We start from the raw sequence: 12562 nt of genomic DNA, 5'->3' as shown, positions 1-12562 counted from the left end.
TTATGATATCGTTTTAATTGCAGAAATTTATCTTGATCGGCAAAAACATGTTTTTAGATCAAGTTTTCGATCTATGTTTACCTCGGACTCTAAGGTCTCTGAGTATTTTTAAGCTGAAAGTATAAATTAATATCAGGAAAAAAAACTAGTCGTCAAAACATTTAGAAAATAGTTGTTATGTAAACAATAGTGTTACTAAGTTGCTTTTTACTTAATTTCAGAATTAATTTTCGTTAAATATTAAATTTGCTTGAAAAGTTGACAATTTAGATCACTTTTCGTTATAGGTCAAAAAATCATATTTGAAACAAAGCTTATTATATGGATTCTCATTTTATGCAAAATTTACCGATATACAACCCTTGCAGCTTTAAATACAGAGAGCTGTTTGTGAGATATTTTGAAAAACACTCAATTTTAGATCAAACCTAAAAGTCAACACTCACTTCCCCGGAGAGCGAAAACTTAGGATTGTCTTATTGAGACATTTCAAAGGCATTTTTTTAAAAAAAGAATTTTAAAAAATGAACCTTGTAATAAACAGCAAAGCAGGTTTAATTTGATGCTGAAAAATGAAGTTGTTTTTAATAATCGTCTATTAACTCTGTTTCTTCCCGCAATTAAATACGTTTTGTTGTTAAGTTCACTCGCTTGCCTGCATTGTGGATTGTTAATTTCTAAAAAAAAATTTCTCAGTTAAATATAAATTTGCAACACACAATGATATTTATTTTTGTTTCCATTTTTGATAAGAATTCTAAAAATACTTATTAAGGGTGCTCTTGCCCTATATTTGTAACCGATTTCGCTTTGGATATGGAAATATTTGATCTTAAAAATGTAGATTATATTGAAAAAGAAATTTAACCTTGAAAATCAAATTTTTACCAAAATAGCAACAAGTCTTTAAGAAGTAAGTCGACAATGTGTTTCATAATGATCAGTCTTAAATATATTTTAAGAGTCCTAACAAAAAAATTTTAATTAAGGATTATAAATGAAGACCAATCGAATCCAAAGTTGAATTTTGAGCACTTAAGTTACTCGGATAATGATCGAAATGCTAAATGAGTTCTAAAAGGAAGAAAAATTGGCGATATTTAGAATTAATTTGGAGAAAGATATTGACACTATATGCTGTTTGTAGTGGCAAGAAAATCATTAAAATGTATACTGTCCATAGACATTAGCTCATAAGCTCAAGTTAAAATGAAAGCACTCCATCTGGTCAGAAAATGGTCAACAATTTGACTGATGATAAATTCTCTTTTGAAGATAATAGGTTGATAAAATCTGTTGATTGTGGTCAGCAAACAATTTAAACTTATATTATCATAAGGTAGGAGATTGAGATTAGATTGCGATTAGACTGCGATTGAGATTAGACTACGATTGACATTAGACTTACGATTGAGATTAGATTGCTTTAACAGATGATATTTTGATACAGTGTTTTCTTAATAACGCCTTAAATAAAATAACTTAAAACTGGGTCAGTCACATAACATGCAGCTTTTGGTGCCCGCTCCAAATTTCCCCAAGTTTATCGTTCGGTTACGGGTGTTAATCGTTTAATGGTAGATTGTTCGATTCATTCAATTCATAATTCTCGTGACATCATTATTCCTTATTTAATAATAATTCTTTTATCAATATCTTGCACATTTCTATCAAACAAATTAAACTACAACAAAAAAGTTAAAATCTTATAAAGTAATAAAATACAATTCATGATTTTTACCAATTTAAGGAACATTCCTACTGAATGTGGTTAAATAGTTCTACTTAAAATGCGCCAATCAAATTCTCAATTTCTAAACGTATATTTTATATGAATTTTTATTTTGATGAAAAAGTGACAAAAATAATTGCTGGTGCTGCGGTTGAAAATATTTCGTATTGAAATGAAAATGTAGTTTTCAAAAAATTTAGGTCATACGTAAAATCGTTTATTTATTACAAAAGGAAAGAAAAGAAGACTCTTCTTTTAAGATGAAAACCGATTAAACTATTCAGTCTGCTTTCGAACAGTTATCTTATCGTTAGAACAGCTTGGAGCATGCTCCATGAGCTCAGTGTCGCGGATCTGACCCAATGTTTATATAAACATATTGAGAAGAATACCATTCTGTGTTGGCATGCTTGAAAGCAGAATAAGCTATGACAAAACAGGCAGTAGTTGTATACCATCACTTCTCGCGATTCTGACTGTAGAATCTCTTGACAAATTTTCAACAAATTCTGAGATATTTTCCTGAAATTGTTTCCAAGTATTCAAAAATAAACAATTGAAATATGATAATTAGCTATTTTGAAATTTAGTCAAAATTCAATGATAGTTTATTAACTGCCTAGGATAGGCAATAGCCCAAATAACATTTATTTTTCGAAAGAGGCTGTGTTTTAGAATTAAAATACAATACAAAATTTGACTAATATTTTAATGAAGTAAAATGTTAAAAATTTCTTCAATTGAATTATGTAAGTTTTTTTTTATTTTAGAAATAAATGCTTCATAAACATTAAGACTACTCGATATTCTCATAAAACTGTTTTAACGTAGAACTATATTATCAGTGCAGTGAGCGATAATACGGTGTAAATTTATTTCAACCTTAAAAAGGCATTAAATTAAACCATGATTCCATTCAAGTTAAAACATTGTTTTCTGACACATTTTGATCTGAACAAAATAATTGAAATAACATATATTTTAATTGTGAGCCGCGATGGCTCAGGGTTCGCCTTCCAATGAGGTGAACCGCGTTCGAATCTCAGCAATGACTGGTCAATGCCGGATGGGTCCTCATCCGGCTTGCACCGACTAGAGTGCTATTGTGAAATATCCTCAGTGGTAGACGGATCATGGGTTAGAGTTCCATTGCAGTCAGGCCAACCGTGGGAGGATCACGTGGTCTTTTAGCGAAAATGCCGGTTGGTTCCATCAAAAAGTCCTCCAGGAAGCCAAATTTCTCTCAATACTTTATCCAGGAGTTCCCTTGTCTTCTGGAGTGGGTTCAAAATTACAAGGCTACATAGTTGAGCAATAGTAGCTGTAAATCCAAAAATTCGGTGGGCTGTTCAACGACGGTTATAAAATAAAATAATTTAAATGTGATGATTTGAAATAAAATACATCCTACACACATAGAGTTTTAAAAGAACGAGAACAAATATGTTAGAACAAACATATGTATGGCTTTAAACTTTCTAGTTTAAAATGGTTCTAAATTAACAAATTTTATACAGTGTAATAGAAAATATTCAGTAAGTAATGCATTTATAATGAAGGAAATTTTTCCCGCTTACAGGTTTTTGTCCAGTTTCAAAAGTTCTCGGTAGTTATAAACTAGTTTGATATCCTCAATTCCATATTTTGGATAATGTTCTCTGAAAAAAATAAGACGAAACAGAAAGTAACTGTAATAATAATAAATTATTAAACGAATGATTAAATAATAAATGTTTATAGTTAAAATAAGCATCAATCTTCTTTATTTGCTTTTAATCGGGTCCCTTTTTTCTACAGAAGGTACTCGACCATCCGTAAATAAAATTTAGCATTAGTGATACAAAAAGATGTTATATCTCTTACATACTAAATATTTGTTTAAAATAGAAATGGAAATTATATTTTGAAAATTACAGATAGTAAAAAATTAACTGCATATAAAACGTTAATAAAATACAATAAAAATTTAAAAAACTGTATTAAAGCGAAATGAGAAAGAGAAAATAATTCAGTTTATCGCACATCAAAACGAAAAATGTAAGGCGCATCACTTTCGAAAGTTGGAGGAGAATTTTCAGTGGTGATAAAAGTTAATGACAAAAGTAATGTGTCCTACGTTTTTTAGTTCATCAACGACAAAAATAAAATTATCGTTTTTTTTTACTCTACTTGGAAACATGTCACTCTAACTAGACATTTTAGACGAAACAAATAACGAAAATGCGGGAAAAAAAAGTAAGTTTTTGAATGCTCTAAACTTTAAAAGACAATATTGAACAAGTTTTTAAAAATAAAATTTAAAAATAATTCTTGATTTCTGAAAATTTTCAAAAAAGTGGGTTTTGAGATTAGGTTTTGAGTGGGATTTTCAAAAGTGTGTTTTGGGATATTTCAAAAAGTGGGTTTTAAGGTGAGCTGAAGCGAATTCAAAGCAGTTGTTTATTTTGTTTCTGTGCTATACGCATCGTAAATATTTGGTGCCAAATTTAACTAAAGCGTATTATTCCGAATACCATCAATGGCTGGTCGATAGGAATTCCGTACCCAGCTCGCCCCGACCACATTGCTGACATAAAATATCCTAAGTGGTTGACGGATCATTCGTGAAAGTCCCCTTGCCGTCAAACTAACAGTGGGAGGTTTTCGTGGTATCCCTCTCCATGTAACGCAAATGCGGGTTAGTTCCATCAAAAGGTCCTCCTCAAAGGCAAATTTCTCCCAATACTTGATCAAGGAGTTCCCTTGCCTTCTAGATTAGGTTCAAAATTTCAAGACTACGAAGTTGAACATGGGTTAAACCCAAAATTGGGTCGACTGTTCAACGATTGTTATAAATAAAACGCTATGTGTGTATAAATTTGAAATAAATACGAATTGTAATTATTAAATGCGTTTATTCATCAAGCTATTCCTTTCGTTTTAACGCCAACGTATAAAAAAAAATTCGTTATTCTTAGTTACTGGATAAAAGTGTATAATTTCCAGTTGTGCATATGGTTTTGTCTTTGCATATTAGGGCAGCTCCATACGATAAGTGCAAAAAAAATTTAATTTTTGTTTTGATAAGCGATATAACGAATAAACCCACTTTAACGAGTAAAATTTTCGATTCCTATTAATTCATTAATTGCGAGTTTGAGAGGATAAGTATTTAAAATACGTTACTTACTTAAAATATGTTTCAATCGCCTCTGATGTTAAATATTTTCTTTCTATCCCTTTTATAATGATTGTGCGTTTAGCCTGTCAGGAAACAGAAAAGTCAAACATTACTCTAAAATGTGTTTTATTTAATTATTTACACAAAGTTTTTTTTAGTGCAAAAAAACACATCATAACTTCTTTCTTCTAATTAGTTGATACAGTCATTGATGGACCAAGAGCACTACTAAACTGATAAAAATGAGTTACAATAGATCATTGAAAAGTTTTGGCAACTATAAAGGTCTTATTGGAATAGTGAGCCAAATATGGTTATTGGAAAAATGAAGTTCGTCTCACTTTCACATTTAAGCCTGTGATTTTTATTCGTTTTAAAACTGGTACAGCTCCATCTTGTTTCTGTTGACGAACAGTCTCAACAAAACAAACAAAATGCTAAAAAGCAATACGCTTACTAGACTTTAAGAGATCGGCATGAACATAGAGGATCAAAAGTAAGGTTGTTCCACTCTACAAATAAGAACTTTTTGTTTAGTGCCAACAAAATCATTATTAGTTATTTAAAACCTATCGTTTCAATCTCATTCTGCTACAATTTGTTTTGCTTTCCTAATTAATATGTAGTTACCGTTCTTAAAGTATATTTTCAGACTCTTCTAAAATATAAATTCAAAAAATATTCATAAGATAAGCTACAAATTAATGTAAAAAATACACTTTTAAAATCTAGCAAAAGAAATGACTCATTAAAGGCACTAATGTTATTTATCATTTTTTTAATGGTGGCACTTGGGTTTATTTCTCATTGGACTCAGAAATGTCAGAATTGCTACTCTTTAATCGTAACCCAGTGAGCACCTGTGGCTAAGCCAATGCAGTGGATTAGAGTTGTCCACGTCATAGAACCACAAATCCGTTTATAGGGGGAGTTACATTGACACAATCACACAGAAGAAAGGGCATAGAACACAAAGAGAGAGTTACAAGCATGCAACGGTGGGATTCGAACCCACAACCACTGGCCTCGTAGTCCAGTACAGTAACCACTAGACCAGTGATCAGCGACTAATGTTAATGTGTATAGAAAATCAACCAGAGCAGAAAGAAAAATTAAAGGCATTAAGAAGACATTAAAAAAAATTAGTTTAATTTAGAATGACGGTGATCCCGAACGAAATGCGAAAGCGTACTCGTCTCACTGGGTAAAGAAACGGGTTTTAATTAATTTAAAATTGCAGTTTTTTGTTTATATTACATATTAATGTATCTAAACTCTGGTGGAACATCATTAAATGTCCTTTCCAGAGTTTGATAACATTTTGTAATCACGTAAATGTAATCACACGCAAACCTTCAGGTAAATTTTAGGAACTGTAAATTTTCAATGATTTCATAAAAATTGAATTAAGGATGGCTATTAAGGAACACCCTTTTATCCTTGCCACTTTATGTTGGTGGATTTGGCATTTTGTGTCAGTAATATAAGGACAATTCCAACAGACAAGCGAGAACTTTAAGTAATCGAGAGAAATTCCGAGTTTATAAGTGTTTTGTTAAATTAACGCCATTCGAAATATTGAAAAAATTAATTTATTTTTTAATCCGACTAAGAATTTAAGCTATAAATCTGTCTTCACATCAAGCTATTTAATTCTGTTTTTATATTCATAATTAAAGGATGCCAGATTGTTTAACATGCCAGATGAAATTTTAAAAAATAAAGCTTTTAAACATATTATTAATCTTCGTGCGAATGCACTATACTTTTTTAAAACAAAAAATCATTGACAAGATATAGAGAAAAAGTTATTTTTATTTTAGTACTTAGTAACTTAAAAATCTGAAATTTTTATAAAAAAAATTTTGAATTTCACCTAAGAAAGATAGACAAGGATAAGTGACTCACCAAACTACCTTTTCTGAACAATCTAAGATTTAGAAAAATAGCTCGCACAGCAGTCCAACTAGCAAACAAAAGGAAACATAAGGCAGCAACATGGATCCAAAGCAGTTTCGAGCTTTTTTTTTTTGAAAAATAAATAAATAAGTAAAATGAATAAAAAAAAATGAATAATAAAAATTTAATGTACAATTCCATCATAGTTCTGTTTCTTTTAATTAGATGATGAACTTAATAAATTTTAATTCAGACATGAAAAAAGTGAAACTTTTAATTTGCGCAAAAAGTTTAAAATACAAAAGTAAAATTTAAAATAGAGGGTTATTAGAAAATAAACTTTGCCAACATATGATACCCTTTCCGCCATAGTAATCGAAAGAAAGGAATAAACGCGAAAGAAGCATGATTATCACAGTAAGAAACACAAAATTGGTTTGAAATGATATAATTTAGCATATAAAATGGCGTCAATAAAGTAAAAAGCATTCCTTTATTCTTACGATTCTTGCTTACTCAATGAAGTAAAAAGGAATTGTAAAAATAATGGCGTCAATGAAGTAAAAAGTATTTCTTTACTTTTACAACTCTTAATTACCCAATGAAGTAAAAAGTATTCATTTACCTTTACAATTCTTTCTTACTCAATGAAGTAAAAAAGTATTGGAAAAGTAATGAGGGCAATGAAATATTCCATTATTCTTAAAATTCTTGCTTACTCAATGAAGTAAAAAGTATTGTAAAAGTGATGGTGCCAATGAAGTAAAAGGTATTCCTTTACTTTACAATTCTGGCTTGCTCAATGAAGTAAAAAATATTGTAAAAGTAAAGGCGGCAATGATAGATAAGAGCATTGAAATTCAGTTCTAACTACTTAATATCCTCTAACAACAACGGGAAGGAAAAGAAAGCACACAATAATTTAGATGTTCAATCATCCTCTCTTAATTTTCATCAAACACCATCACTATTTTTAGCAACAACAAAAAAAATGGTTATAACTCCATTTTGTGTTTTTTAGTATGAGAATCACGTTTTAATGGGGGGAAAAAGTTAAGCTTTTATATATAACAGTAGGGAAAAAATTTTTTGTTGCACTTAAACAAATGCTGGATTTTGCCAAATTTGGGTGTTTGGATTTCAAATCGAAAATTAATTTTGCTCTTAAAACTACAGATTTAAAAAAAAAAATAATAATATTTTTAGTTTACTTTTCGTAGAAATGTAGAAGTTTAAAAACAATATATGTAACAGGGATACACTTTTAGGGGAGTTAGGCACATCATCCGAATTAAAATTGCATAGGAACCCATGCCTGGAAATGTCGTACGCGGCTAGGGGTGCCTCCCTATTATGACTCATTCAGAAACACATGTAGACAATTTCGACAAAATATAGACTAAAAATGGCTGTTAAAAAAATTAGGACAAAAATATTGCGCTTTCAATTTTCTCTTTCTATTTTTCTAAAAAGAAAAAAAAAAGGTTCGAAACATCTCACTTACTTCACACTTAAATTAGTAATTGTAGTCCTCTCAAATTTTCTGATTGGAGGCTCTGAAAAATACAAAATGTTAAGCTTTAAAAATCGAAACTTAAAATTAAATACTTCATGCTTATACTTACGAGATTACTCTTTCCTTGTGTTGGTAACAAAGAACTGAGCTAAAATGAAGTGCATTTTCGAATCTAATTGGCCCAATATTTACACGCGTACCTAAGTGGACGCGATGAGAATGTTCGATTTTAAATTAGAGTGGTGAAATTTTCAGAGGAAAATGGAACAGAAATGACAAGTTAAAAGCGAGTTGTTCTTATACATAGTGCCAGTTTTTTGGTAATTATATTAGTAACTTCGCCGAGGTTGGAAAATTTTTTAATTCAAACAAAGCACTTTTTACTACTAAAGAAGTTGAATTTAACTTATTATGATTTGCATAAGCTTTAATTTAAATTTTTAATTGCAACTGGAATTCGTGCAGAGTGTTTAGAAACTCATGTACAAAAATATACAAATGGAAACTCATGTAAAAAAATAGGTGATAGAAATCCTTGAAACAAGTAATTTTCACCACACAATGCATAGGAGGAGAGCAAGCTTTGAATCACTAAGAAGTATCCGTTACTGTCATATGAAAACTCCAAACACTGAAAAGATGCAGGAAGGTCTAAGCTAATTTTATTGACAGCAAATGTGTCATAATTGCAGAAATTGCTCAAAAGAGGGACCGCCTGCAATACTGTGACGTAGCGAACTGTGCTCATCTTTTAATTTACGTCAAATTATTTTAGTAACTTTTCCGTTTTGTGGTGTTTCGTTGTTTCATGTGACGGTAACGGATGCTTGGGCATTATTTAAAAGTTTTTTAGTTGGAAAACTCTCAAATCATAAATTAGAACTTTAGAAGAAGCCACGAGGACAATTACAAAGCTGTGCGGTATACATTCCGTCATTTAACTTCAATTTTGCAATAGATTTGACATGTCTTTGATATCAGTTATCATTATAATGAGAGAAATATAAAATTTGCAGTCTATGATATAAAAATTTTAAATTAGTTTGCAAACAATATGACAACCTTACATTACAACATCACATTAAAAACCAAGGACTTAAATAGTGAAAAAGGTTATTTGATTAATTGATCAAATTAAATTAGTATTTTAAAATGTTTCATTACCATCGAGGAGGTTGTTTAAGGTTTTAGACCTTTCTTTCCAGTCTAATAATAAGTATTGATTTATGCAAAAACTATCTAACAATCTAAAAGAGGACAAAATTCCGAAATATAATTTACTTTATGCAAATAAGTTATTTAATTACCGTTACAGGATTTTTTTTTTTAAAAAGTACGATTTTCTGTGTTTTGACTATGAAACCAGAAGTTTTTCTCTTCAAATTTTAAAATTAGTTACTAATTTTGTTAACATATTACGGTGCTCACTAATAGGTGTAAAACAATTTAATTTTTTCTGCGTCATGTCCAACCATTTTTAATTGGAATATTTCCACAGGTTAAATTTGTTCTCTCTAACTGCATAACGTTTCAGCTGCAAATGGTGGCTCTCTTGGAAATACTGCTCTATATTTTTATCCTTTAACAGCTCCATCTGGTGAAGAACTTTGTAAATAATTTTAAAACCTTCGACAAAATCTGGTCTTCGACGCAAAACAAAGAAAACCATAAATTTTCATCTTTATCCGTTTTTCTTTAATTTATTTTTGAACAGTTTAACATTCTGCGTTATCCGCTAAAATTTTTGACACAAATATTAGAACTTTCTCTAAGTTGTTCCTACGTTATTTTATTGTATATTCTTGAATAAAGTTACATAATACTCGACTAAAGTACTTGGGAGGGGGATTCTTACATGATTCTTATCTTTTTACTGTCTTTTCCAAAGAAAAGACCCATAAATTGTTTGAATTCTTATTATGAACAAAATAATTTTTTGTAATTAAAATTTACCTTCGCTCCCTTGCAAATTAGTAGGCAGGATAAAACCAATGCAAACAATGACATTCACTATTAAGAAGTGAGTTGAATACTTAAGGAAAGCCAAAAATTGACAGGCATCCTCACCGCATTTTGTTAAGATCTGTTTATCGCTAAAACAACAAACATTTTACATTACATGTGGTACTTTCTTATTTACAATTTCAGAACAAAAATTTACATTAATGAGCTGTTTTAATTTAGTAGTAGTTGTTTTTTTTTTAATTCTTATTTATATCCTCATATATTTTGATGCTTATTTTGAAATGTACTGAATATATACATTTTCATCATAGTATTTAATCGATTTTTTCAAAACTATATTCAGATATAAGATATAGAAGTTTATAAACGTAACTAGTGTTGCTATAACTTAAACTTATTTTGATGTTTAAGTAATCAGTACTTATTGGGCTATCCGGAAAGTTCATGCCATGTTTGAATAAAATTGGCACGCAACATATACCTTAATTTTGGTTTTTACGGTGTTCCATTATGTCAGCCCTTAATGTAGAGTCCTTGACAGAAATGTATACTTTTGGGAGCACAAATAAGTATTTAAGAAAGAAAAAAACTTCCATCAAAATCTGTTGAAACAATATTTTATTTTATAACTGTCATTGAACAGCAGACCCAATTTTGAGTTTACGGCTACCAATGGCCAACGCCATGTCTTTGTAATTTTGAACTCAATCCAGAAAACAAGGGAAATCTAAGATGAAGTATTGGGAGAAATTTTGCATTTGTGGAGGACTTTTTGATGGAACTAACCCCCATTTGCTTTACATGGAAAGGAAAACCACGAAATCTCCCACGGTTAGTCTGCCGGCAAGGGAACTCTTACCCATGATCCTTCTACCATTGAGGATATTTTACGTCACCACTGTTGTCGGTGCGAACCGAGTACGAAATTCGTATCGACCAGCCATCGCTGGGATTCGAACCCGGTTCACCGCTCTGGGAGGCGAACGCTCTATCTCCTGAGCTTCCATGGTTCTGACGAAACAATATTCAAGTAAAGCTGATTAAGAACACCAAATCTGTTTTGTTTTTTTTGCGCTAGGAAGCAGAAAGGTGAGAAGCAATTGTTAAAAACAGCGTCATTTTTTTATCCTGTTTTTCCTCATCAATTATTTGTCACCTTTCGATAGTGTTTTTATTTTTTCCTCGGTGGAAATCGACTCCCAATTTTCTGTCTTCATTTTTAACAATAAGTCTAAAACTACAGATCAAGGGCAATGATTACTGAACACCTGGTATGTTTTATTGAACTAAACAAGTGTTGTTTTTTCCTGCTACATTTCTCTTCCCAGACAACTTAAAAATTCTATCTTTTTTTCAGGTGTTACTAAATAAGTTTAATCGCATTCACGGCATTGAAACAGATCGAAGTTTGAGGGTACATGGTAGATAAGATAAAATATTCCATTCGATTAATTTCTGAGTTATTCAATATTAAAAATGTCGTGTATTTTAAATTTGATTTCTGGAAAACAAAATGCAAAATTTGAAAGAAATCCGAATAGTTTCTGATTTATCCGATTATTATTATTATATTTTTTTTTGAAAGTTGTATATTTTAAATTTAATTTCTAGAGAACAATTAGACCAATGTAGTACAAATTTTGTATTTTGTCATACTTTAAGTTAAAATAAAAATTTGTGTGCATCATAATTTTTTCGAAAAAATTTTTTTCGAATAGTGTAAAAAATATTTTTAAAAAATAGTTATTTAAAATCATTTACGCGAAATTATCTTTGGATAAACTAATTTTATAATTCTGAGCAAAAATTTCTCAATTCACTTATAAATTTCTCGAGATATGGTAAAATACACAAAAAAGGAAATTAACAATAAGGGATCTACCCTTTCAAACTCTACCTATACCAAACTATTGGAGCCATATTTTTCAAACTGTGGCTACCTATTTAGAAGATCTATTATGGAAATATCTCAAAAGAAAGGCATGTTTATAGAGATAAAGTACGTTTTTGTGTCTGATTTTGTAACTTAAAACATGATTTACACAAATTGATTAGCATATTCAAGGTTAAGCCCTCGAACCATTAAAAGTAAGTACCGTAAACCGGGGCGAGTCTACCCATTTTTTCAGTTTGTCAACTTTCAAGTGGTCAAACTTTTGTAAATATTAAAGAAAAAAGGCTTTTAATAGGTGTTTCGGAATCGCTATTTATCCCTCTTTAAAGCTGTGAAATCGATTTTAGAAAATATTAACAGTTACGCTGTTACTGTATATTTTTATAGAACTGCTGA

The 12562-nt window shown here is 30.3% G+C and overlaps 1 protein-coding gene across 2 annotated transcripts in view; it reads right to left on the bottom strand.

Moving 5' to 3' along the window:
• Nucleotides 1-12562, bottom strand: part of LOC107456930 (CSC1-like protein 2) — a 36581-nt gene that overhangs the window by 20570 nt on the left and 3449 nt on the right. For both annotated transcript variants that reach the window (XM_016074925.3, XM_071182408.1), the window contains exons 3-8: nt 10261-10400; nt 8296-8347; nt 6801-6912; nt 4902-4975; nt 3310-3390; nt 2125-2254 (exon numbers count right to left, since the gene is read on the bottom strand). In XM_016074925.3, coding sequence (XP_015930411.3) covers nt 2125-2254; nt 3310-3390; nt 4902-4975; nt 6801-6912; nt 8296-8347; nt 10261-10400 — 589 coding nt within the window. The remainder of the gene's footprint in view (nt 1-2124; nt 2255-3309; nt 3391-4901; nt 4976-6800; nt 6913-8295; nt 8348-10260; nt 10401-12562) is intronic.

Source organism: Parasteatoda tepidariorum, chromosome 6, assembly GCF_043381705.1.
Source record: "Parasteatoda tepidariorum isolate YZ-2023 chromosome 6, CAS_Ptep_4.0, whole genome shotgun sequence".
NCBI lineage: Eukaryota > Metazoa > Arthropoda > Arachnida > Araneae > Theridiidae > Parasteatoda > Parasteatoda tepidariorum.
Note: the sequence above shows the minus strand (reverse complement) of the source record. Positions and strands in the feature narration are given on the sequence as shown.